Below are 24,455 nucleotides of genomic sequence, written 5' to 3'. Positions count from 1 at the left end.
CTAGTTCGGACGGTTTGCATTGATTCTGTATATGTAGCCTGGACACGACATCGCGATTCCCCTCTGTTGCCTTTATACTTCGTGTCTGCGAGTGTTATAACCTGAAGTCTTTTGAGCCAATTTACGTTTTGTTTGGAAATAGTTTATCAAAATAGCAAATATGGCAAATTACTATCGCAATTCAACTCCCTGTAAGACAACGACCTTCTCCAATTCAGTGTGTACAAACTTAATCCAGATTTCACTCATTCCACCCTTTAAATACCCTTGACCCATCATCCGGCGCATCATACCAAGCCGCCTTCTCCTTGTAGAAGATATGCTTTCCAGGCCTAGACACCAAATGCTCCGATTCAACATCCAGCGTCCCCCCAGCGACAGCTGTAGTGGACGGATCATTATCCAGCGTCATCGTCATAGTTGAACCACAGCGTGGGCAGAAGCTACGCGATGCGGTGTCACTAGATCTCCAGACAGTTGGCTCGGCACTCCATTTAATAGCGTCCCTTGGGAAGTCTAGCCATGTTTGGTAGGGAGCACCGGATTGTTTGCGGCACTCGACACAGTGGCAGTAGACAGGATCCGCTGGCGGGGTAGTTGTAGTGTATCGGATATAGCGGCATGCGCAGCTTCCAGAGGCCATTTCGAGGTGTTAAAATGTGTGATTAGGATATTTGGAGGATGTTTATTGAAGAGTTTGGGTTGTAATTGTCGTAGGTATTTCTGATGATGTCAATTCAGTCATAGTGGTTGGGCTTGCGTAACTACCGCTTTTATAGGCGCGCTTGGGCTCGTGTTCATTATAAATCAGCCATGACCGTACCATGAATCGATTCTATGTACTAGCTACGGTTACGGTAACCCAGACATCGTGGAAAATCAGGTAGATTTCATACGGAATGAGATATAGTGAACTAGAGACTTTACAGTAGGAGGCACGCTTGGGTGGACACCAGACATTTGATTTCGCCCCTAAGTAGTGCGTAATCCTCCATGTTGACACCTGCTTCCACTTCCCTTTTCCAACCCCGCTGTTCTCATGGCAGCTCTCATCATATAAAATTCAACAAAATGTCTCTATCAATTCTCCCCGCCGAATTTATAGGAATAATTTCCAGCTATCTAGAACCTAACAACTTACAATCGCTCAGGCTGTCTTGCACCGCATTGTCCCAAAAGTCTCAATTATTCTTTGGTGACAAATACTTCAAAACAATACGGACGATTGTTACAAGTGACGGTCTCCGCGAGTTGCAAGAGATTGCTGCGCATGATTCGTTTCGGATGTGCGTTCGGGAGCTCTCAATATTGCCAATACTCTTCGAAGATATTGGGCCTATGTCTTACGACCGGTTCAAAGGGTCATCGCTTGGGCGATATTCGTGGCCACGACACGAATGGGAGGACTCGGAGCTCCAAGTGCGATACAAAGCGTATCAATGTTTCGCAGAAGACCATCGGAATGCTCTGAATTGCCTACCAGAAGTTCTTGAAAGTTGCTTACCGCGACTGGGAAACTTGGACGTGTTCAAGTTGCAACCTGAATCTACAAATGCTCTCCTTGTTAAAAGTGAGGCTGTCTTTCCGGGATGTTTGGGTTTACGAAAGTTCAGGACTCAACTGAAGAGTCAATGCAACCACAATATGGGACACAATCTGGATGGTAATCCAGCAACCAGCAAATCCAGTGCTCTGGTCCTATCAGCACTTCTGAAAGCTATCCTTGCCAGCAATCGAATGATCCGAGGAATTTATAGTTGTGTAGGTGTACACTGTGGAGTATCATTATCAAATATGACGGTGACGCCGACTGAATACAAATCCTTGCTTCCGCTCATAAAGGAAGCTGAATGTTTACACCTTTGCCCTCGCATGCAAGGTCAAATATCATCTTCATGCGCGGCTTTCCGTGACTTTGCGATCGTATCCGCACCTAATATAAAAGTCCTCCATCTATCTTATTGGAGCAACTCGGGGGTTCGGGATATCAACATTTTCACAAACTCTCGGGGGGTGCCAAGTTTACGAGAATTCGAGAGCTTCACCTTTTCGCGATTGAATCGACCCTAGATGAGCTTAGAAATTTACTGCAGACCGCAGCACCCACCCTGCAACGCCTCAGTCTGCAGTTCGTAACTCTAAACGACATTTTCAAATCCGATATCACAGACAGGAAGATCGACGAGGCCCGGCAGCTCTGGCAACAGGCGTGGGAATTAATGCGAGATGATCTATCTCTGGAGTTTTTGTCCATGATAGGCCTTGCATGCCGAGATGTCGAATTTCGAATTACCGATCGTTTGAGTCGTCTGAGTGGACGTTCAAAATCAGGTCCCCTTCAGCCCCGTACCGTTGTCTACAACATGGAACATGCCTCGATATCGTTTGGACAATGGATTGACGCACTAAAACCACGACCGTTTATTAGGAGTGAGCGTGACCGTGGTGAGTAGATGCATTCTAATTTATTCTCAACATAAGAGTCTGGATGGTAACTCCTGCCTGTTATTGCCTGGCTTGACTTAGTTCAACGCCCAACGCGTCTGTTCATTGCCCAGAGGCCTCTACCTCCACCTCCAGGGGTTGGTGGGTTTCATACATAAACCGTATTCGACGGCATCGCATCGAGGACGGAAAGAACACAACAGACAGTATGGGTGGTCAAGCGTAATTTCAGTGAATGTAAGGCGTCAATTGGAATCAAAACCCCATGCAGCAGTTTTCATAGATACGGGTCAAGTATTTTGCTAACATAGACACTTCAAATGGCCCAAAGAGTAACGCTTTTCTGTGCCTAATCTACCGCCACCTGGCGTTGTTGATTTCGCAAGAATCATGACTCCAATTGTGTGCATCGTTTCTTCAAAACATAATTCGTAGAGTCCATAGTAGTGTACAGCTACCCCTTATCGTATACTCATCGCTAATGACACATGTTGGTAGTATTACAAATCTATAGTTGTGGCAAGTTTAGTAGCAAATCCCTCAGCTTCTTGAGCGGCGTGGGCTTCGTTAAGAACTTGTCGACCCCGCTCACTTGGGCCTCCTGTTGCATGTCTGCAGATAAGACAGCTGTCAGGATGATAATGGCGGTGCGAGGTAGGCCGGCGCTCTTTTCGAAATGCCGCATTTCTCGAGTAGCTGTTAGGCCGTCCATGACTGGCATTGAAATATCTGGCATGCATTAGCAACTAGAGTCGGGAAAGAGTTAGGTCCGTGGGAATGTACCCATTACGACAGCGTCGAAACGCTCGGCTTTGAATCTCTCAAGGGCTTGCAGGCCATTTGTGGCTGATTTATAAGTGAGGCCGGCATTTCTAACGCACGTTTCGATGATCTAAATCATAGCAAGTTAGAAATAGATATCGATGAAGGGCTCTTGGTTTTCGTACCTTTAGATTAACATTATTATCTTCAACCAATAGTACCTTGTTTGTTGACATTCCGCTTTCTTGGAAATCTTGGGCTTCGGGCGGTTCATCCTCAACCGCTTTACTCTCCCCAGCCACCGTTTGAGGATTATCTTCAAGAGAAGACCTGGAAGAGAGGTCATCCGCCCGGGATGTCGAGTTCTCTTGCGCGTCTTGCTGGTCAAGGCAATGCTCAAGCACCGTTGCCAGTGTTTTGGGGCTCACTCTGTAGAAATTTGTCAGCTAGTAGTCTGATGATATCAAAGTTGTGTGACTTACGGCTGGGATAAGAAAATGGCCCTATCTTGGTTGCTCTCCTTTACCACCTTCCAGCTGCTTGCTTGAGCGCTTAGAACAATCAGAGGGAACGATGTCTTGGATTTGACCAAGCTTCGTACGTCAGAATCCGTTGATCGGTGAGCCAGTGATCGATACTCATGTTCTGTCACAATCAAAAAGTCTGCTTGCTGCTCCTGTAGTTCATCTTGGCTCAGAACCCGCAGCCCGAACCATTCACTGACCATTCGGCTGAGAGTCGACCGAATTTCGTCAAATACCTCCGAACAAATTCCAAGATTGTCCCGGGTGAAGCTTTGAGTAAAGAAAGACACCGTCATTCCTTTCAGCCGTTCATGTAAATCAACGTACGGAGAGGGAAGAGGCGGGGCGGGCTTGGATTCCGGAATGGGCAGGATCATGTCCACATCTGTTCCTTTGCCAACTTCGCTCCTGAAATGGATCCTGCCATTGAGAGATTTCACAATTTGATGAACCAGGTGAAGGCCAACTCCCAGTCCTGGAGCCTGTGTATCCTCCTGGAGGAAGGGGATATACAGGTGATGGAGGAGAAAATCCTGGGACATACCACGACCGGAATCGCTGATCGTGATACAAACAGCAGGCACGGACTTATTGTCGCTCGTTTTCATCTTGTCCTTCTTCATAAAAAGCCTTATGTACCCTGATTGGGTGTATTTCAAGGCATTCCCGAACAGGTTCATGACCACACGACGCCAGGCGCCCGCATATACTGGGTACCGCCAGCTATCCTGCCATTCAACATCCACAATGGTCATGATGCGGCGCTCCTCGCTTCCCATTGGAGCAGAAGTAGAGGCCCTGCGAGTGTCCCTGCTTGTTCTCTCTGGCGCAGAATCAGTTTCCCGATTATAGAATTCAGCGCCTGCAAGCAATCCCTCCACGACCTCCTGTACCAATGCGCTCAGATCCTCGTCTTGGACAAGGCCAGGAACTGCCATGTTGGGTTCGGAGCCTGCAACTTGTTGGTCCTCCTGGCCAGGGGATCTTCCAGCCGTCAGCGTATTGATTTTTGCATAGTCTAGCAAATGATTGAGGGTGTCTAGCAATGTTTTACCGCAGCTATACACAGTTTCGACCAAGCCTCGCTGAGTGAAGGTGGTAGCGGTCTCTTGAAGCAGCTCCACGGTGCCCAGAACACCGTGAAGAGGAGAGCGAAGTTCGTGAGAGATTGAGGAGATAAAATCGCTCTTGGCTCTGTCGGCAGCCTCTAGATCCATTCGCGAGACTTCAGCCATGACACTGTTGCTGAATGCAGCCATGTACGTCAAGTCTTTTGGTTCGGACAATACGCGGCCTGGATCATTGGACCACACGAGATTCACCGTGAACCAACGACTGCGTTGGAAGTCCCATACTGGATAAATTGCGATGCAGCGTGCATCCGGCAAGATCTTGTGAAGTTGCTTGATCTCCAAGGTTTCTTGTCGGAGATACTTTTCCTTTGGTGACCCTTCCTTGACCGTCTTTGACCCGCCCACATACATCTGACTTACTTCATCTGCCAGACCCTCATAGCTCAAGGCAACCGAGCCGTCCTTTTCAATGTGGAAGATTTTGCCTCGCGGGTATCGGTCAATAAGATGCGTGACAAAAGATCCGGGAAGTGACACATAATGACTCGCTTGTTCATTATCGTCTCTACTCGACGCCAAAGAAGTTGAATATCCGAGGACCAAACTTTTAGGCCCATTGACATCGTCATTGTCATACTCCAGCCCTTCATGGTCGGGAGCGGACTCGGACGGCTCCTCCTGGCTATCGCCCTCTGATCCAATCATCTGGCGTCGAGCATACACAGTCGCATCGATGAACATCGCTCCTTCTACATCCAATGCCTGATCCATGAGGCATGATGCGCGGTTGAGAACTGACTGAACATTGGATGGGGCCAGCGACTTTTGCAGATGACTTGTAGTTGGAGATAGTGAAGGCCGCAGGTCATTTTCATTCTTTGCATCTTGTGGCTGATCTGGTACACTCTCGTCGCGCTTAAACTTGTGGACGGGTGAACGGCTCCGAGTTTGCTCGGCGTTTTCGACTTCGTTGTCGACTGGGACATCCTCTGATATTTCAGACGATCTGCCTCTTCCATTGCCTGTCTCTTGGCTCCCTCTTCCGCTCGATAACTTGAGCTGCTCCAAATTTTGATTCACTTGGTCCATTTTATTTTCTGCTCCGCGTCGACTATCAATCCCTTCAGACAGATCTGATTTGCCTTGGACAAATAGCCCTAGAGCACGAACCATTTTCTCTTCGCGGTACTCCTCGCGCATGGCTCGTTGGGAGAGCAAATGGTCCATGACAGTGAGACTGAGCTCCTTCAGAAAATGACGCTGCTCGTCTGTCAAGCATTCACGAGGCTTGTCATCTAAGACCGCAACACTTCCGATGACATATGAATCTGGAGACTCGAGGGGAACCGAGACGTAGAACCTGTGGTACGGAGGCCCGACTACAGATTCGTGTGATTTATACCGAGGATCGGCCGTCAAATCTGGCACCAAAAACATGTCTGCCTTCTCTCTTGTGAACATTTTCATTGCCTTGTCGCACATAGGGATGTGTTCTCGCGGTAGACGCTGCACCCCACGCCAAAGAGACTCTGATCGCTGGCCGCTCTTAGGGCTTCGCAGACCGAGATGAGGCGTTGCCTCTGCGACGACATGTTGTGTGGTTCGGTCAAAGAGCGATATGATAGCTCGACTTGCATCGAGTCGCAGACTTGAGAGCTGAGCGAAAACTGTCAAAACGTTGTCGCGGGAGACGTTTGGACTGTGGCCGACGGATTGCTGTGCAAACTTTTCGGAATCTGAAAACCCCCAGTATGGAAGGTATCTATATCCTGCGATTAGAAACATATTTGAAGCCCATAAAATTGACTATAATTCGCATACAAGTGCATCTCCCGCTCTCGGGCGGCGTCTATATTATAGGCAAATCTGCGTGGACCGCTATCGCGGTCTCCTCCTTTACTCCAAGCGTCATGAGGGTTGTGAATGATTTGTGAATATTTTCGTCAGTAGATCGGTATTATGAAAAGGAAAATAATAGTCGCGCTGTAATGGCGTGGAATTCATTTAGTATACAACAATTGACGTAGATCCTGTCGGGGTGGTTTTAAAAGGTACATGTGAAAAAAGGTAGTGGCGTCATAGGCACAGATGCCATCGATTCAAGATTGTACAACATTTCGATGGAGTTCGGGGGAGATTGACTCGATTCAGGGACAACGAATCCAATGCGAAGCCACTCTGGGTCTGGCCAACCGGTTTGCAAGCATATAGAGGATATCCTAACTCGGTCCCAGGGATCAACTACCCTGACGTCATTGCAAGATGACGATCCATCTTCAACTTTGACGCGGCTGCTGATGCACAACGCTGGCTGTGCACCACCCGTACCCCTTTTCCTAGCTATCTGGCCAGACCAGAATTGTTCTTTGGTTGAACTGATTCCCAATCTAGGTGTTATTCTACTGCAATAATGTGCTACCTTTTCATCAACCTAATTCACAAGCTATTATCGCATATAAAATCTAGCCAAGGAGGTTTGGCAGTATAGTTGGATATTGTGAAATAAGCTCGAATATCGTTCATATTAATATCGGAGAAAGGATTTGTCTATTTCTATAATTGAAGTCGTCGTCCACCACCCTATTGCACACATTGCTTAAGGGTAAACCCACTTTCACCAGTGAGATCGTCTTCCTCAAGAATAAAATTCGATGTTCCAGTATAGTATGCCTTGCCTTCGACACGAACTATGACCGCCTCTTTGCTGTCGCCCACACGAACACTGTCATCCACAATTGAGGCAACAAAGGCTCCAGTTCCGAAGTGGTTCGAGACAATAGAATTGTACGCCCACTTCTGCCCAATAGACCTCAGATTCTTCGCATGAGCGAGTGCCATACGCGCCGTCACGCAAGATCCAGTTGGGGATCGATCGATCTCATCATCTGCAAAGAAACAAAGACCCGTCTCCACACCATCGACTCCCTCCGGCCGTGATCCCACTTCCCGATCAACGACCATGACAGAATAAAGGAAGGACAATCGGCTATCCTCCGGGTGCTGCAAGGCTGAAGTGACTAGCGGGTGAGTCATCAGATAAGTCTTCAGCCTGCTAGCGGCATTTGAAATAGCACCCAGATCAATCTTCTTGAGGCCAGTAAATCCGAGTTCTCGGACATCTACGAGGGCATAGTATGCTCCACCGTAAGATATATCCAGCGTGATAGATTCACGAGGGCCCAATTCAGGCCACCGAACCTCCTTGGGAATTGGAATTTCGAGATTGATTCCTGCAGCGAATGCTGGCGTAGAGAGGAATGATACAGGGCGAGACGGATCAGATTTTTGACCATCCGAACTGGTTGGCACAGTCACGCGGACCAACCCACAAGGAGCATGGATATTGACGGCCACTTCGCACGTTTCCGGGTTGAATCGGAGTTCATTGCGTTTAGGGAACACTTTCAAGTCATGCGTGTCCACCAAGAACCTGCCCAAAGCAATCGTGGCATGACCACACATGGTAGAAAAGCCGCCATTGTGAGTGAACAGAGTTCCGATATGTGCCAGTCCTTGCCGAACCAACTCGGTCTCGGGGGTAAGGATGGCACCATACATGTCGTAGTGTCCCCGCGGCTCCAACATAATGCGTTTCCGAATGTGGTCATATTGATTCATTGCTTCGTCACGCTGTTCTAAAAGAGTGCCTTGGAGACAGGGGAACCCCGAGTAAATGATACGCGTCGGTTCACCCGTAGTATGCATTTCAATGCATTTTATAGCCTCTCCGAGGCTTCCATTCTCAAAGTTCTGAGCGAGATCCATGATGAAGGAGATCAGATGGGGCAAGTCAGGAGTGATGAGCACAGTTTTTTGGCTCTGAAGAAATCAATTGAGAGGGGCCAAAGACGAAGATCCGTGATGGGTTGCCGGATGTCAGAAATTAATATCGTTTGTGGTGGGGGTAAATTGGAGTTCGGGTGCAGCCTCGGAAGGTGGTGCGGAGACGAGGCAGAAGTGTGGGGGTCGGTTGAAGTAGGTACGGAAGGTCGTCCCGGAAGCCACAAATGGTTGGTCCTCGTACAATACTCCTCGACCGCGGGTTCTGAGGCTCTACCCCGTCACAGACCGTATGCCTAATCGATGCCAATACACTTTCTTGCACGATCAAGTGACGAAGATGTAACTGGGCGTGTAAATCCTCGGTGTTCGAGCGAAGAGGTTCCCCATCCATATGTTTGGTTCCTCGACTCGGGCCAAGGGGCATTTTGATCAAGCTCTGCTGGGTATGAGGTTGCAACACTTTGCACAAGGGTGCCCGGAAGAATGAATGTTTGAAGGGAGCAAAATACAGCTCGAAAAACGTGCAAGTACTGAGGGATAATTCAAATACCAGGTGTGCCAAAGGGTAGCTGCATTATGATTAAATTTACTCCTACATCTTCTCCGAGAACATGAGGGAAATTGCCTGGGGCTACCCTTGACGCAGCCCAACAGCGCTAAAAGGATCACCTCCAATTGGCTGGGTTGTGGACCCATTGCCCCTCCCCCAGTTGGGCCGGAATACATTTTAGGTTTGATGGCAGTGGGAAGGGGCGATGGCGAAGGGCGTTGGTATGCCGTATGTTGTGACTATACAGATTAGTGTTGTCTGATTGTTGACGGTTACATGAGCATGCATAGGGTGGATGGACACCGTGGACTACCGCGAGAAGCGCATCGGATGTCTCACCGCCGTTTCCCCTCTGAAGGTATAAATTTCCATAAGTTGAAAAGCAGCACCCTTCGTATTCCATCTCAACACCTTCTCTTCATCAGCCCCGCTCCGTTAATGATGCTGTCGCATCGTGCTGCGCGAAGTATGTCCTGGGCCTCAGACCATGCCCCTGGCCCATGCTATCCAAATGGCGTACTGGAAATGGACAAGGCTGAAAATTGGCTTGTCCGGTCTGACATGCTTCGTATCATCAAAGATGCAATTTCATCGAATCTGGAACCCCAGCATCTTTCCTATTCCCAAGAGCTAGGTGGACCTCCGGGGCTTTTGCACACTTCGGCATCATTTTTCAATTGCTTTTTCTCTCCTCGAGTTGCCGTTTTACCCGAGCACATCGTCACAGGTGCAGGGTGTGCATCTGTCCTTGAGAGCCTTATCTTTTCAATTTGTGACGTTGGAGATGGTGTACTTCTGGAGACACCTATGTGGGCTGGGTTTGGGGTCACGTCAACTCTAAGAAATAATGTGCGAATAATTCCTGTGAAATACCAAAGACGGCCAACAAGCGTGGAAGAGTTTATGCGGCCTTATAAAGATGCGATGGTACACACAATGTGCCCAATCCGAGGTGTCATTGTTTGCAATCCCCAAAATCCTCTTGGTCAGATCTATCCCTTTGGGTGGTTAGAAGCACTCCTTCAATTTTGCGAAAATCATGACATTCATTTCATATCGGATGAGATATACGCTCTTTCCAATTTTGGGGTGATTCAACGCAGTCAGGATGTTAGCAACCCTAACATCGTGCCTGGGCCAGAATCGACTTTCACATCGGCACTGGCAATGGACTCTAAGCGACTACAGATCAACCCTACTCGCGTTCATGTAGCTTACAGCATCAGCAAGGACCTTGGTAGCAGTGGGATTCGGCTGGTCTGTCGCTATTTTCAATGATTATATATGGACGGACTAAAACTTACACATATATAGGGTTTTCTCGTTACACAGTCAAATCCTAAGATTCGCCATGCAGTCGCGGTCCTTAACAAATACAAGGTGTCTAACTTAGCATCTATTTGTGTGACTTCTCTCTTTGCCAATCTTCAGAAACTCGAGGATATACTGAGTCGGAGTAAATCTTACCTGCGCATGGCTGCAGAGGTGGTATGTGATTTCTTGTCATTCCACCATCTCTCGTTTTATTCCCCAGTTGCTGGATGCTTCATATGGGCTCGTATTGGAGGGGAACGAGCAACAACGGAAACCGACGCAGAGCTGGTTGAAAAGTTAGTAGCAGCACGAGTAGCTGTGGCTGCGGGCTCCAGGTTTGACAGTGAAGCACTAGGCTGGTTCAGACTCACATTTGCTCTACCCCGAAAGAATTTACTAGAAGGGCTGCGTCGAATTGAAATTGCGATGGAAGCAAAAGAACACTGGAATCCTGAGAAAGATAAACTGGCAAGCAACTGGCCTGGCACATAGATTCGAGCGAGATTTTACACTTTGTTGACTCAACTCTACCAAGTCTACGCTTGACGTGGTGTAAATGAAGCTTGTGCGTTTTTCTATTTAAACCTTTCTTGCTTTCAAACCAGTTTTCCAAGGATTTTATTTGAAAACCGCAACACATTTTAACATAGAGGTTGGGCCTAGATAGCTATCTCACTGCAAGATGATACTCCTGTAGTGAAATTCTGGCCGGGACCATTTAGATGCCAAAGGCAACGATTGGATGAGGTTGTGGACGAAGTGAGTACATAGAGGTGCGTATTATTCATCTAAGTTGACTAGTTACAGGAATTCCTATCTGGGGCTGACAACCCGCAGAACAAGAGATGCTTTGTTTTGAGACATAGGACAAGAACTTTCGTCGAGTAATACAATATCAGAATGTTCAATCGGGAGGTGACACGTTTGACTTACTAGTTAGCTTATCTGGTTACAAACTGCAATATTCAATATTACTTTTTTATAAGCTGTGTAACACTACGGCAGTCTATTATGCTCATCATGGATAACCCTACCTCATGCCTTAGGTCTGGTTGAACTAGCGGTGAACGGGCCATGAAACCTGATAAAACTCCTGGCCACCAGACTCTAAATATCCAATGTTTACAATATATGTGGTATCGAAGTCTTTATAAGATATAATATGGGAGGGTAATTTTCCACAGATGCTACCTAGAAAATAAGGAGCAGGGGGTAGACCATTGATAATATTAACCAAGCCTCCAAAATCGAACATCTAAAATTTGATAGCTAGAGGGCATATAATCACTATCTCCACGAAAAAAAGTACGATAATGGAGGGCAGAAAATGGGAATTCTTAAAGCGATTGGATACTTTTTTATCCCTCAAGTAGAGCCGGCATCAACAGCTGGCGGATTGTCTCATGCCGTATTTCAAACTTTAATCCGCTTGTTTCCGAGTTTGACGAGGGAGTTCGAAAGATTCTTGTATTGATGTGAATAACTAATACCCAAGCCATGAACGCTTTCAATTCACTAAAGCAAAACTTAAACTTATTGAATATTCATCTATGAGACCGGAATTTGACGCGTTGATCTCTAGAAGTTGCAGAAAATTTTGGCGCTTTAAGCATCATGACATCCATGCAGACATATGTATTGCATAGAACAAATCACGTAGTTATAGACCGATCTTCTCTTGTTGGTAGGTGTGATAACTACCCCTAGCCTATGTACAGTAAACTCCCGTTTTCGGCACTCCCAGGTTAGGCACACATTTTTATTAGGCACCAAAATCTGTTGGATGGACCCACTTCTTAGAGTTTTCCCATATATAAGAGGCCAACCGGCACACCTTTTTGTCTGGCACACAAAATTCTCTTCAATTTTTGCTTAGTCATATAAACCGACCAATCAGAATGCAGGATTTTTCCCCTTCCAACCCTTCCACCCCTTCTTCGGTCGCTCTTTCAGCTAAACTGGCTATACCAAAACAACCCAACAAAGGCATATCCGATGCTCAGAAAAAAGTATTACGTATCTATGCATCGGAGACACGCCCTAAACCTACTCAGAGAGAATGCGCTGAGTGGTTTTCATCTCAATTTAATCGTTATATCAACCGTGCGACCGTCTCCAAGATTCTTTCATCCAAATACGAGTACCTTGATACTAGTTTAGCTGGTCAGAATAAACGCCCGTTAGCATCTCGGTGGCCTCTATTAGATGAGGCCCTATATATCTAGTAGTAGCGTCACGAGAATGCCGGTTTTCCTGTAACAGGCCCATTAATTCAGAGCAAAGCCGTCGAATATTGGAAGAAAATACCCCAGTATAAAGATCTCGACCCGCTACTTTTCTCTGAAGGGTGGCTATCACGGTTCAAACAGCGCCATTCGATCCGATATTATACCTCCTATAGCGAATCTGTATCGGTTCCGGCTTCGATGTATTCCGACATGGAAGCTATTCGGGCTATCTGCGACTAATATTAGCCAAACGATGTCTATAATATAGATGAAACAGGTCTATTCTGGCGTCGAATGCTAAATGGGGGTCTATCGAGTAAGGGTAGTCCTAGTTATAAAAAAGACAAGACCAGGATTACTCTCGTAGTAACGACTAATACTACTGGTTCAGATCGAATGCCTCTATGGTTAATAGGCACTGCGAAGATGCCTCGTGCTCTACGAAAACTCAATATCCCAGCACTTAGATATGTCTGGCGATGGAACAAGAACGTATGGATGCGCGGTAATGTTATGCAAGAATGGTTCCGCTCGTTTTATAGGCATATTAGCACACAAAGACGAGTCGTGCTATTGCTCGATAACTTTAGCGCGCATCTCTCTGCGCTTGAACATACGCCACCGCCGTCTAATATTAAAGTCGTTTTTTTGCCACCAAACGCGACCTCGGTTTACCAGCTATTAGACCAGGGTATTATTAGAAACCTTAAGCACCATTATCGGAAGAAATGGTTGACATAGATAGTTAATATGATAGACCGCGGCGTCGATCCTACGCAGAGAATGAGCCTCTATTACACACTACATTAGATCACCTAGGCTTGGAGACGTGACGTCCTAGATGAGACTATTCAGAAGTACTTTATCAAGAGCACGCTTATTAGTCCTAGCACTAATGAGATGAATACGTCTCCGTCTGAGGACCTTCAACTAGGTGATTTATACGTAGAGGTGACCGACCGGCTTCCTGGTACAGAGGTTATGGCATTAGATGAATTTCTAGACCCTCTAGGAGAAAACATCGACGTGGAAGAGCCTGATTTATCTGATATTATCGTTCATTTTTCAGAAGAAAATACAGGTGGGGATAATGGGGTTCAGGATAGCGAGGACGACCAGGACGAATATATATTCGGACCACCGCTGGATATCCTCTCGCGTGTTGAAGCTATTGAATATATGCATAAAGCTCTTCAATTTGCCCAGCACCAAGAGGGAATTACTGAGAGAGATCTACGTGATATAGAGAGGATCGCTCATCTTTTTTCTCGATTCGAGATCAATGGGAGGAAGCAGAGAAGGGTGGATGACTACTTTAGACCAAAAACAGACTAGTTCTTACTAGATGAGGTTTAGCGCGATATTAGTGGCACACTTTCATTAGGCACATCGGAATTCTGTTGCACGGAGGCCCGTGCCGAAAACGGGAGTTTACTGTATAGTGAATTTGGTCTTTCTAGTGAATTAGAAGTACTGGTAAGGTCTTTTAGATCCAAGATATATCTTGAGCACAGAGAATAACATCCAAGCATTGCCAATACCATGGGCTTATCGTATACAGTCGTCGCTCAACTAGACACCTTTAAAAAAGCCAAGAAATAGATATTATTTACCTAGATGACGAGAAATGCCAGGATCTGAAGATTACAGTGGAGAAATGGACGCCTACTCAACATTCGTAGAATGGCCCAGGCTAGCCACAATTGCCACATCTCCTTGCTTCTGTGACTGCATAAGCTGATATATGGTCTCATGACACCTTGAGCAATGTGACCAAATTGGGCGGATAACTGTTCGCTCAGCCGTGCTAATCCTTGACTTGGCTGTAGTACATATATTGGGAATGACAACTCTCACATCCGCATATCAAAATTGTGGAATTACTGTAGATTATTGGGGTCTTGTTCTGGCCTATCTACTGGATATCTCAAATTAGTCGCCAGCCTCAAATTCCTCAATTATACCCATTTGGAAAACTACGATCTGCTATATCCCGCCACCTATTTTACTCTTATTATGGGACAAATCATGTGGGATTACCTGGGCAAGCAGCAGACAGTGCCTGTACTAGTCCTTGGAATCAGCATGGTGCTAGTATTTCACCTCTTCTCTACATATCGGAAACTTCAGCACATCCCCGGTCCTCTCATCGCCAAATTCACAGACCTTCATCGCTTCGTCCTGGCACGCGGTCGCCTCATCCACCTTTATCAATACCTCGCACACCAAAGATATGGTCCAGCCGTACGGTTTGGTCCTAACCTAGTATCTATCTGTGATACGGAGGCCATCCAGACAATCTTCAACCTGTGGGGCGGGTTTCCTAAGGTATATCATCCTTCGGAAATCCATCTCTTTTCTTGATTAGGGGTGCTTACATCACCTAACCACCTACAGAGTAAGATGTACCGCGCTTTCCGACCGTGGACCCCTGAGGGCCTACTCCTCTCCGTCTTCACGGCTGAAGACGACATAACAAATCGACAAATGAAGAAACACATCTCCGTGTACTATTCACTCTCATGGGCTGTGTCCACGTTCGAGGACAGAATTGACAGTGCCATCCAAATGTTCTTTGATCAACTTGATTGCCATTTTATAGACACAGGATCACACATTGACCTGACTAGTTGGCTTAAATTCTTTTCCTACGATTCTATGGGTATGATGACATTCTCTCGTCCATATGGGTACCTGAAGCACGGGAATGACGTACACGGAATCATGGCCAGTGTCAAAAGAGCAAATCTGGTCATCGCACCGGTCAGTTGTGTACAATAAAGGACGTTTATATCTCGCAAGGCTCAACTATTAGCAGATGACGCAGCTGCCATGGCTCGACTGGCTTATGCACAAGAACGATCTCATCAACCTCATTATGCCTGAAGCCATTGCCCCTCTTATGTCGTACATTAAACGACGCATCTCAGAACGTCAGAACAAGAGTTGGAACGAACGTAAACTGCCACGAAATACAAACTCCGACGGACCCTGTGCTGATAATGACTTCCTGGGCTATTATCTACAAGCCCATGAGAAAAAGTCCGAAAATGTACCAATTAAGTTTGTGTTCACGTGGGCCTTCGCTAATATTTTGGGAGGAGCCGACTCCACGGCTGCCATGCTTCGATCCGTGGTCTGTTTCCTTGTGGAATACCCGGACGCACTAGAAACCGTACGGAACGAGCTACGGGAACAGCAACGCACTGCTATAGGCCTCTCTCTTCCCGTTCCTAAATGGAACGAGCTGCAGAACCTCCCATTCCTGGACGCTTGTGTTAAAGAGTCACTCCGGCTTGATCCTCCATTTTCCATGCCTCTGGAACGAGTGGTTCCAGCAGGAGGGGTGATGATTTGTGGTCAGTTTTACCCCGGGGGTACTATTGTGGGCATGAGTCCCTATATCACCAATCGCTATCGGCCGACATGGGGGGATGATGCGGACCTGTGGCGTCCGTCTCGTTGGTTGGAAGGCGAACAGTCACATATTCGAAAACTAGAGGCTGCTTTGTTGAGTGTAAGTCAGGTGCTGTACAGCTCCTTGGTCCATTCAATGTCTGACCTTGCCAGTTCGGGGCCGGGACACGAGGTTGCCTGGGCCAGCACGTCGCCCTGTTTGAAATCAAGAAGCTTGTAACAGCTCTCTTCATAAACTATGATGTAAGTACTGGAATATAGAATCTATGATGTATACTTACGTTTCAGATTGACCTTGTGGAGCCTCGACCAAAATTCAATCGGTACGCATGGGTTTCAATCCCTGACAGCGTGCATGCGACAGTCAGGAAAAATGACAAATTCAGCAAATAGGTGCTATTCTGGACATAACGGTGCGTCTTTGAGTTAAATACATTAGATACCAGACCGCGCAACTGAATAGATGCAGGGCCGCAAAAATTCCTCGAGTATCATCTCCAGTACTGCGAGCATAAAAGCATTGATTACGTGGGCTTGAGTTTACGGACTGACTAGATTGGAAATTTACAACATGATTTTTATTTCTGTGCAAATAGATACAATAAACCAGTATCTCGAATTGTAGCCAAGAAGTGTTGAATAGGTAAGCCAACCTTCACCTTACGCGGCTTGTGAGGTTCTCGGCATTTCTACATTCCCCAACCTTCCTCCCTTGAATCTCTTGCACCGACCCCCCTTCTTTATCCACCAATCTTGCCTCTAGAAACAAATAATACAACTATTCATGCTTTACATACATAAAAATTACTCAGTATCGTGAAATTTGTATTATTTATGATCTCTAAGCTAGCCCTCGGGTGTCATCTATAGGATATTAATACCTCACCCCCACAGTTGAAGAAAGCGGCAAATTTGTTAAGTTGTCAAAGAATAAATGGGTGAATAGACGATATAAACTTAATTACATTCCATGAGCAGCTCACATTCAATCAAGCTCTGGGCGCCTTTTCCACCGCTCCAGATCTTAATAATATTCAGGCCTGCCCTCGTTTCGATGAGGTTGTACCAGGCTGCACGGGTGCGTTCCTGGGCAGATAAGAGCGTCAACATAACCATATCCATCGCTGTGGCTTCCCAGTACGCCCCTGTCTCTGGTATGACATGCTCGTGAATCAATAACCTGCTATAACCGCGTTTCATGGCGGCTTTGACTCGTGCGAGGATGCTATTGCACACATCATCCGGCCAATCGTGCAAACAGGTGTGCATATAATATGCCCGGGCGCCTAAATATGTCAGTATGGTTTTCTACTTCGAGGATATGAGGGATAGGCATCTTAGCGGCCTTACCTTTAATAGGTTGTTCCATATGGAAGTCATACTCCATACGGATAATAGCCGGGTCTAGGTCCTCAATCTGACCTATAACCACAGGGAGATCCTGAAGGATCAGCTTCCCTGGGGCTTTAGGATAGAACTTATGAAAGCGGGCCAAATCATGGCCCACGTTACCGCCAATATCGACAAGAAATGGAGCTTCCGGGTCAGTATCGGCGCCATCAATTAGCCTTTGTTTCACTGGATAGAAACTAGGGGCCATCCAAGGCAAGCAACCAAGGTCGTAGCTACCCATATGGTCATTAAAATGTGTACCATAACCCAGAAACCGTTGCCAGGCGAACGCATCCATTTTTGTTCCATAGGCGTACATCATTGCGGTATCTTTGGCATCCGTGGGATTTACCCACCCTCGCTTTCGGGAGAACTCGTGGAATCTCATGGGGCCCGCACTCGTGCAAGATAGCCTACTTAAGTGAGCAGTGATTTCATACCTAGCTAGGTATTGAGGCTAAGATGGCGCTTACATAGCTAGGTAACTGTTCCCAATAACAGGAATACCCATCGCCTTCGTGTAATTCGTCAGTCTGTATTCGTTCGCCTCGGTCTCGACGAGATAACCCATGGCACTGAGGTGCCGCATTAGTCGACCTTATATTCTTTTTAGCTAGGCAGACTGATGATAGCACCGTGAGACGCACTTAGAAGCACATTGTCGATACCAAGGTTCGCGGCTAAGTCATCGACTTTTTGTGGGTTATCCCCATTCTGTGCCATTAATATCCACAAACCCGAGTCAACGCCAAAGTTAAGGCCAGCAATCGCACCGGTCCATTGTTTAGATTGTCAGACATGTCTGATTGAGATTATTGAAATGGGACTGGCTGAGTGGCACTTACCTGTGCCCAGCAATGATAGAGCATGGTCTCTCGGGGAGTCTCCAGAGCTTGAACCAAAGCACGGCATTTGATTACCAAGTCCTTCCGGCCTTGATTACTGGCATTGAAGACGTCAAAATCTTTTTTGATTTGTTCTAGCAGCGCGGGAACCGCTTCAGTGTTATTTGGCTCGATAATAAACACATCGGCGGTGGATGGACCTGACTCTGTTCTCTGAGCTGGCATATTACTGCCCATAAGTAAGCATTATGACCCTTTTGGACCGCAAAATAATGCAGCTCACAAACACGATTCTTTGATATGGATGAAGGGAATCTTTAAAGGCCTTCAATTGTGTGTAACAGGGTTGGCTATATGTGTTAGATACTAACATCAGATGATTTCGCTCTACCTAAAGGGCATGATCCATTCTAAGACGTGTATATAATACAAATTCATCTCCTTTTCTGCCTAGTTCCAAAGGTGCGTGTATCTTTCTGCATGCGGATGATCACAGGTCAACCATTTCATGCCCAACCACGTTATAGGTCAGAAGAAGCCTATGCGGTTACACAAATGAACGCATAAGGCCCACACTATTCAGCTTTTGATCACGATATGGGCTTTGAATAGGTATCCATCATCGTCCTTGAAGTCATAATTTTGAAAATTTAGCTTGTAGCTTTTTAAGTATGATATATTATGTGTTAGGTGTCGGATGACTGGTGGGATTAGGGGGTATACAGACTGCCACTAGAAATCATCAAAGACTGGTGGGTTATCGAGTATTAAGCATGAGACTTAGTCTGAGATGCCCAGTGTAAAGATCGGCGGAGCAGTTGAGGAAAAATTGCAAAAGTCGGTGAGGGACTTTGGAAATTAATTATGTCAAATAAAATCTGGTAAAGGAAATGTTTGTCATTGGTGCTTCTAGTTTGATTTATCTTCTTATGCAGGTGGAGACTTAAAGAGCTATGTTAAAGAAAATTAACTGTGGCGGTGATGAGAACAAGATCTACTTTTCCATGATCCTTCCGATTAGATCCCATGCGTGACTGAGACCTGAGGTATGTAACTAGCCCAAGGGGTGTAATCCGTTCAAGTAGATTAAGAGCGTCCGGCGAGTCCATGTCGTATTAATGAAAACCTCAGAGACAGAGATTTCTCTTACAGGAAAGTAGCGTAAGTCCGTGCACAAATGAAGTACGCCGGGAGACGTACGCAGATCTTCTGACTATTTTTCACAATTACTTTTTCTGACCGGGGATGCTTTCTGTTGCGGGTCGTGGTTCCCAACCTATCGATTTAAGCAATCCAATGTAGGTGTACTGTGTGCAACCACCGTACGACAGGTCATAGCGGTGTGACACTAGACAAGGGCCACCAATTTGTCGAACACTTCGCAAATAGTTCTTAGGGATTCAGTAATTCTCTCATAGATAGAATTAATTTAAAACTAAATGCAAGGAGAAAGAAAAAAAAGGGATGTGCTTGTGTAACCCACGAGAAGGACTTACACGCACTACACTCTGTCAGCTGAGCTACAGTCTAGCTTGGGGTTTGGCACCACGGTAATAGCCTGGTCATGAAATCGCGAGTTGGAGCGTTTGAGTCCAGTACAAAAAGAAAAAAAAAGTCCCCAGTTGAGAAGAAATGCCTTGTCAATCAAATCCCAGGTGAAATATTGCTGTTTCTATATTAACCCTCGGTCCTCTGCGGTTCACAACTGGAGAACTTCGAATATTCAGGAGTTTCTCTTATTAAGCAAATATGGGCGACGAATTGGTCAAAGAGGTAAGTAGCGACTTCGAATTCTCTGATATGCTGGAAATACCTGCCTGTCTCTTATTTTGAGTAACAATATTAGAGCCTGAGAACCCTCATCACCGCAAACCATATTCTTCACCACCATAAGCTGGTAGATGCCTACGGACATATCTCTATCCGCCATCCCCTTAAGCCCAATGTCTACGTCATGAGTCAAAAGATGGCCCCTGGAATCGTCGAGTCACCCGATGATTTGATAGAGTATAAGATTGTGGATAATCTGCCCGTGGATCCTCAGGCTAAACCAGGTCATATTGAGAGATTCATTCATGGACATATCTTCAAGAGGTTTCCACAAGTCAACTGCGTGGTTCATAGCCACTCGGAAGATGTGCTTCCATTTGTGGTGTCAGATATACCCCTGCGCGCCCCTTGTCATATGGCCGGATTTCTAGGTTTGTAATCCTCTAGTAATTGGTCAGGGCATCTTTGCTGACTTACTTGATAGGAGATCATGTGCCGGTTTTCGACATCGCAACTTTATATGAAGACGCAGACAGACGCACCTTGCTTGTGGAAAATGACCGATTTGGCGCAGGCCTCGCTAGTACCTTCTCTAAAGACCCAAAATCGCCCATTACAGTCGATGCATCTCTAGACTATGATCTTGTGCTGATGCGCCGCCATGGGTTCACTGCTGTTGGAGAATCTATTCCATCGGCCGTTTTTCGAGCCTACTATGCCTGCTACGGGGCCCGCATACTGTCATCTGCCATAAATCTACGGGCGGCAGTAGATAGTAGTGACCAAGCCCATGCAGCCTCGGGGATCACGTATCTATCACCGGTAATGCAACGTGACACAAAAATCGCGTGTGACTCCACGCTCTCGAAACCCTGGGATCTTTGGGTTCGAGAAGTGGAATCTTCCCCGTTGTATAGAAATAAGGCTTAGACTCAACATCGGACATATAGTTTGACTTAATAGCCTCATCGCGAATATCATAACACCTAGGCAGGAGACTACGTAACACTCCGAAATGCTCTTCATCTTTTATGTGAACTTCTATCATGTTTCTATGTTATAAATACTACCTATTTTCCTAGTTAAATCACACAAGTTTGACACTCTTAATATTCATGAAATAGCTCGCGGGCATATTTAACTATACTAGACCACTTCTTGGTCGCCGTAGTCTAATAGGCCGATATCTTACTATCTCATGTCTAGTCTTTCTTCACCCGATCTTCTTACTCTGTACACATACGTTTCTTGTGTGAAAAGGGACTATATACACTGCGCATAGATATCCGACAAGTTCTTACTATAACACTAATTAGCTATATCGTATTAATAATAGTATTAAGCTAAGTAGAGCCCCTCGACTAGGATAGTTTTACTAGAGATATCTACGTCTATAGTAGGGAGCTCACGTATATATCTCTCTATAATTTTATAACTAGAGACGGTAGAATAGTATCCGTACGCGAGATCCGCGGTTATCGAGCTAGACTGATGAATTAGGAGACGAACTTATATAGTGTGAGTATTAAAAAATTGTTTTACTCTAGGCAGCATATCACGAGAGTCTCGTTCGGGTCCAAAAGATTTATTAACAATGTAGCTAGGTTTACCACTAGGACAGGAAATTAGGCCTCGAAATTGTGGTACTAGAACTTAGGATGCCCGATGAACTAAGGCTCTTGTCGGCATCGCGTACTGCGATTCCCTTGGTAGCCTATCCGGAAGGGTAGTACAGGCCAGGTAAGAGATATACATAACGGTCAATCGTATATTATATGGTCGCAAGCCTGCCTTGTTATAGATGAATCTTGCTTGAGCTCTATCATGAGTGCCTTTGAGGATCCAGAGGAGAGTGTAAACTAGGGAGGGCCTCGGAGAGGGTATATGGTCGAGAAGGGTAGGTATATCATGTCGAAGTCATTTATGGTGATGGTGGACCTTACTTTCAGGCTAGAAGAGAGTTATCAAACGCCTAGCTACCAGGGTTACATGCGAGCTGATGGTATTAGGAAGCAGCGATCTAATTATATCTCTCCTACAGTGCAGGAGATGTGTGCTAGTGTGATACCCACCCCTACGATCCCAGTTTAGACTGGCAGAAGCGGATATTTGGTTGATGTCTGAAGGTGGTCCTTATATACTACCCCTTCAAAGCGATGATTGCTTGTTGTTTCTGTAGATTTGTCTCTTTAAAATTAACGATTACCGACACTCTTCCGTGTGTATTCTTTCCTTTAACCTCAATACTCACTCTCTATAGTGGTCTGTGGAGCTGTTGGGAAGATGCGTAGATCGGCCGGTTAGAATCAACTTCGCATTGAATTAAATAACTTAATAGCAACAAATTCGATAGCTTTTACTAAATAAGTAGTTCATCAGCTACAGAATTTTGACTTCGGGCCCTTAGGCATGAACTTGAGCATCCAAGGGACTGGAATTATGTGTTTCTATTGCGTGTGGGGGCTGTGACATCATCATGCGGGGTTTGCGTGTACGGCCATCAATATACACTCTCAAGAGATCACAAAATCCAACACTGTAGTCAGAGTCATCTCGATGGATTGTATATACCCGAGATACTGTAGAGAATTTAATGCCAATTTCATAACCTCGTCCGCTATAACTAGCAAGTTGGCTGTTCGGAGATTGACTCTCACGAACCCCCACTTTGAGGCCCCATCTCGGTCCAAGTTCCTTTATTGAGGTGATTTCAAAGCAAACTTACATCGTGCAGTTGCCCCCAGTCAACCTGCTTTTCTGCTTCCAATTCAATCTTCCCTTTTAAATCACCTCAAATACCCCCTTCAACTTCAACCGTCCTTTGGACCACACGTAATGGCTCCTCCTAAGGTCTTTCTGTAAGCAGCAGCCACACCTACGCAGGAGCTTTGATCTCACAACTTTGTACAGGACTGGCGCTACCGGCTACATTGGTGGTGACGGTTTATACACCATCGCCACTGCCCACCCAAACTGGCAACTGTCGGTTCTGGTCCGTAGCAAGGAGAAAGCTGCCCAGGTTATTAGCAAGTATCCAGAGATTCGCATTGTCCACGGAGACTTGGACTCTGGTGATATCATTGCAGAGGAAGTGAAAAACGCTGATATTGTCTTCAGTCAGTACCTGGAATAAAATATCATTGATTCCACAAATTTCCCCGTGCTGACCTCTCTGAAACAGACTTTGCCGATTGTGACCACGTCGCAGCTGCTCAGGCCATTGCTAAGGGTGCCCAGAAGCACACCCCAGAGCATCCCCTATGGATAATCCACACCTCGGGCACTGGTATCCTGACCGTGGAGGATGGGCGTGCCGGTACAATTGGTATCGAGCGTCCAAAGGAATACAATGACTGGGAAGGAGTATCCGAGCTTGTCAACCTTCCAGCAGATGCTCTTCATCGAAATGTTGATGAAATTATCATCAACGCTGGCAAGCAAAACCCATCTAGTGTCCACACGGCAATCGTGTGCCCACCTACCATCTACGGTCCCGGTCGAGGCCCTGGAAATACCAAGAGCGTCCAAGCTTACAAGTTGAGTGCCGCCGTTCTTTCCCGTGGCTCGGGAATCCTGATCGGCAAGGGTGAAAACGTCTGGCACGAGGTTCACGTCCAGGATCTAAGCAACGTCTATCTCGCCTTGGGCGATGCTGCTGCGGTTGGAGGTGGCAATGCCACATGGAATGATGAGGGATACTATTTGGCCGAGAACGGATCATTTATCTGGGGAGATATTCAACGTGAGGTTGCAAAGCAGGCTCATCTCCAGAAATTCATCGACTCGCCCAACGTGAACGAGCTGGATGTCGACGAGGCCAAGAAGGTTCATCCATTTGGACACTATCTCTGGGGTACCAATTCTCGTGGACATGCAATTCGTGCTCGCAAGCTTTTGGCATGGACCCCTCAGAAGCCGAGGTTGTTTGATTTGATTCCTGAAATTGTTGCGCTGGAGGCAAAGGATCTGGGCCTCCGCTAGGAGACACTCTATCATCTCTGTGGCACTGTTTAATATAAGCAAAAAGAGATAGTACCCCAAAAGATCAATGACTCACTTGATACTCTCCCATTTACTTAGGATTATACTCATGGCACGACGAAAACCTTTCGTGACATTACGACGCTAAGGCGAATTAGAAACGCACCTCCCTTACGAGTATGCAATGGTATAATGATACAAGAATTAAATGCGAACAGTATTATTCATGGGCATATACATGGACCTAGTGGCGTCCTATAAGCTTAAACCTATGATTAAACTTTTAAATCATCTTATTAGTTATGCTTCAATAGATAAATCGAGAGATCTTACTGGGCTCCGTGAAAAGATAATTAGAAAGACCTTTAGAA

General features: G+C 46.2%; 7 protein-coding genes across 7 annotated transcripts; 3 read left to right on the top strand and 4 right to left on the bottom strand.

Moving 5' to 3' along the window:
• Window positions 1–241: 241 nt before the first annotated feature.
• N7496_004167 (GFA family protein) lies at window positions 242–643 on the bottom strand (the record flags this gene model as incomplete). The annotated part of the gene is made up of 1 exon (XM_056697098.1): window positions 242–643. One exon carries the CDS (start codon window positions 641–643, stop codon window positions 242–244), a length of 402 nt encoding a protein of 133 aa, XP_056559310.1.
• Window positions 644–2,953: 2,310 nt separating this feature from the next.
• Window positions 2,954–6,696, bottom strand: N7496_004166 (hybrid sensor histidine kinase/response regulator; the record flags this gene model as incomplete). The annotated part of the gene is made up of 5 exons (XM_056697097.1): window positions 2,954–3,174; window positions 3,229–3,337; window positions 3,393–3,636; window positions 3,690–6,566; window positions 6,626–6,696. Coding segments are annotated over 5 exons (3,522 nt in total), but the record flags the coding sequence as incomplete, so codon positions are not given.
• A 688-nt stretch (window positions 6,697–7,384) lies between these two features.
• N7496_004165 (putative proline racemase) lies at window positions 7,385–8,569 on the bottom strand (the record flags this gene model as incomplete). Its single annotated transcript, XM_056697096.1, has 1 exon — window positions 7,385–8,569. The coding sequence occupies one exon, from the start codon at window positions 8,567–8,569 to the stop codon at window positions 7,385–7,387; it is 1,185 nt and encodes a 394-aa protein (XP_056559308.1).
• Window positions 8,570–14,707: 6,138 nt separating this feature from the next.
• N7496_004164 (cytochrome P450) lies at window positions 14,708–16,489 on the top strand (the record flags this gene model as incomplete). Its single annotated transcript, XM_056697095.1, has 5 exons — window positions 14,708–15,007; window positions 15,077–15,442; window positions 15,498–16,196; window positions 16,250–16,339; window positions 16,385–16,489. 5 exons carry the CDS (start codon window positions 14,708–14,710, stop codon window positions 16,487–16,489), a joined length of 1,560 nt encoding a protein of 519 aa, XP_056559307.1.
• A 564-nt stretch (window positions 16,490–17,053) lies between these two features.
• N7496_004163 (uncharacterized protein) lies at window positions 17,054–18,558 on the bottom strand (the record flags this gene model as incomplete). Its single annotated transcript, XM_056697094.1, has 5 exons — window positions 17,054–17,382; window positions 17,447–17,901; window positions 17,962–18,085; window positions 18,136–18,202; window positions 18,334–18,558. 5 exons carry the CDS (start codon window positions 18,556–18,558, stop codon window positions 17,054–17,056), a joined length of 1,200 nt encoding a protein of 399 aa, XP_056559306.1.
• Window positions 18,559–20,082: 1,524 nt separating this feature from the next.
• Window positions 20,083–20,542, top strand: N7496_004162 (class II aldolase and Adducin N-terminal domain-containing protein; the record flags this gene model as incomplete). Its single annotated transcript, XM_056697093.1, has 2 exons — window positions 20,083–20,106; window positions 20,180–20,542. The coding sequence occupies 2 exons, from the start codon at window positions 20,083–20,085 to the stop codon at window positions 20,540–20,542; spliced, it is 387 nt and encodes a 128-aa protein (XP_056559305.1).
• A 2,396-nt stretch (window positions 20,543–22,938) lies between these two features.
• On the top strand, window positions 22,939–24,084 carry N7496_004161 (putative nucleoside-diphosphate-sugar epimerase; the record flags this gene model as incomplete). Its single annotated transcript, XM_056697092.1, has 3 exons — window positions 22,939–22,961; window positions 23,014–23,219; window positions 23,285–24,084. The coding sequence occupies 3 exons, from the start codon at window positions 22,939–22,941 to the stop codon at window positions 24,082–24,084; spliced, it is 1,029 nt and encodes a 342-aa protein (XP_056559304.1).
• Window positions 24,085–24,455: the final 371 nt, after the last annotated feature.

This window comes from Penicillium cataractarum, assembly GCF_028827025.1.
Source record: "Penicillium cataractarum strain IBT 29864 chromosome Unknown utg000002l, whole genome shotgun sequence".
NCBI classification, from domain to species: Eukaryota; Fungi; Ascomycota; class Eurotiomycetes; order Eurotiales; family Aspergillaceae; genus Penicillium; species Penicillium cataractarum.
The sequence above is the reverse complement of the archived record's forward strand: the minus strand, read 5'-3'. Positions and strand labels throughout refer to the sequence as shown.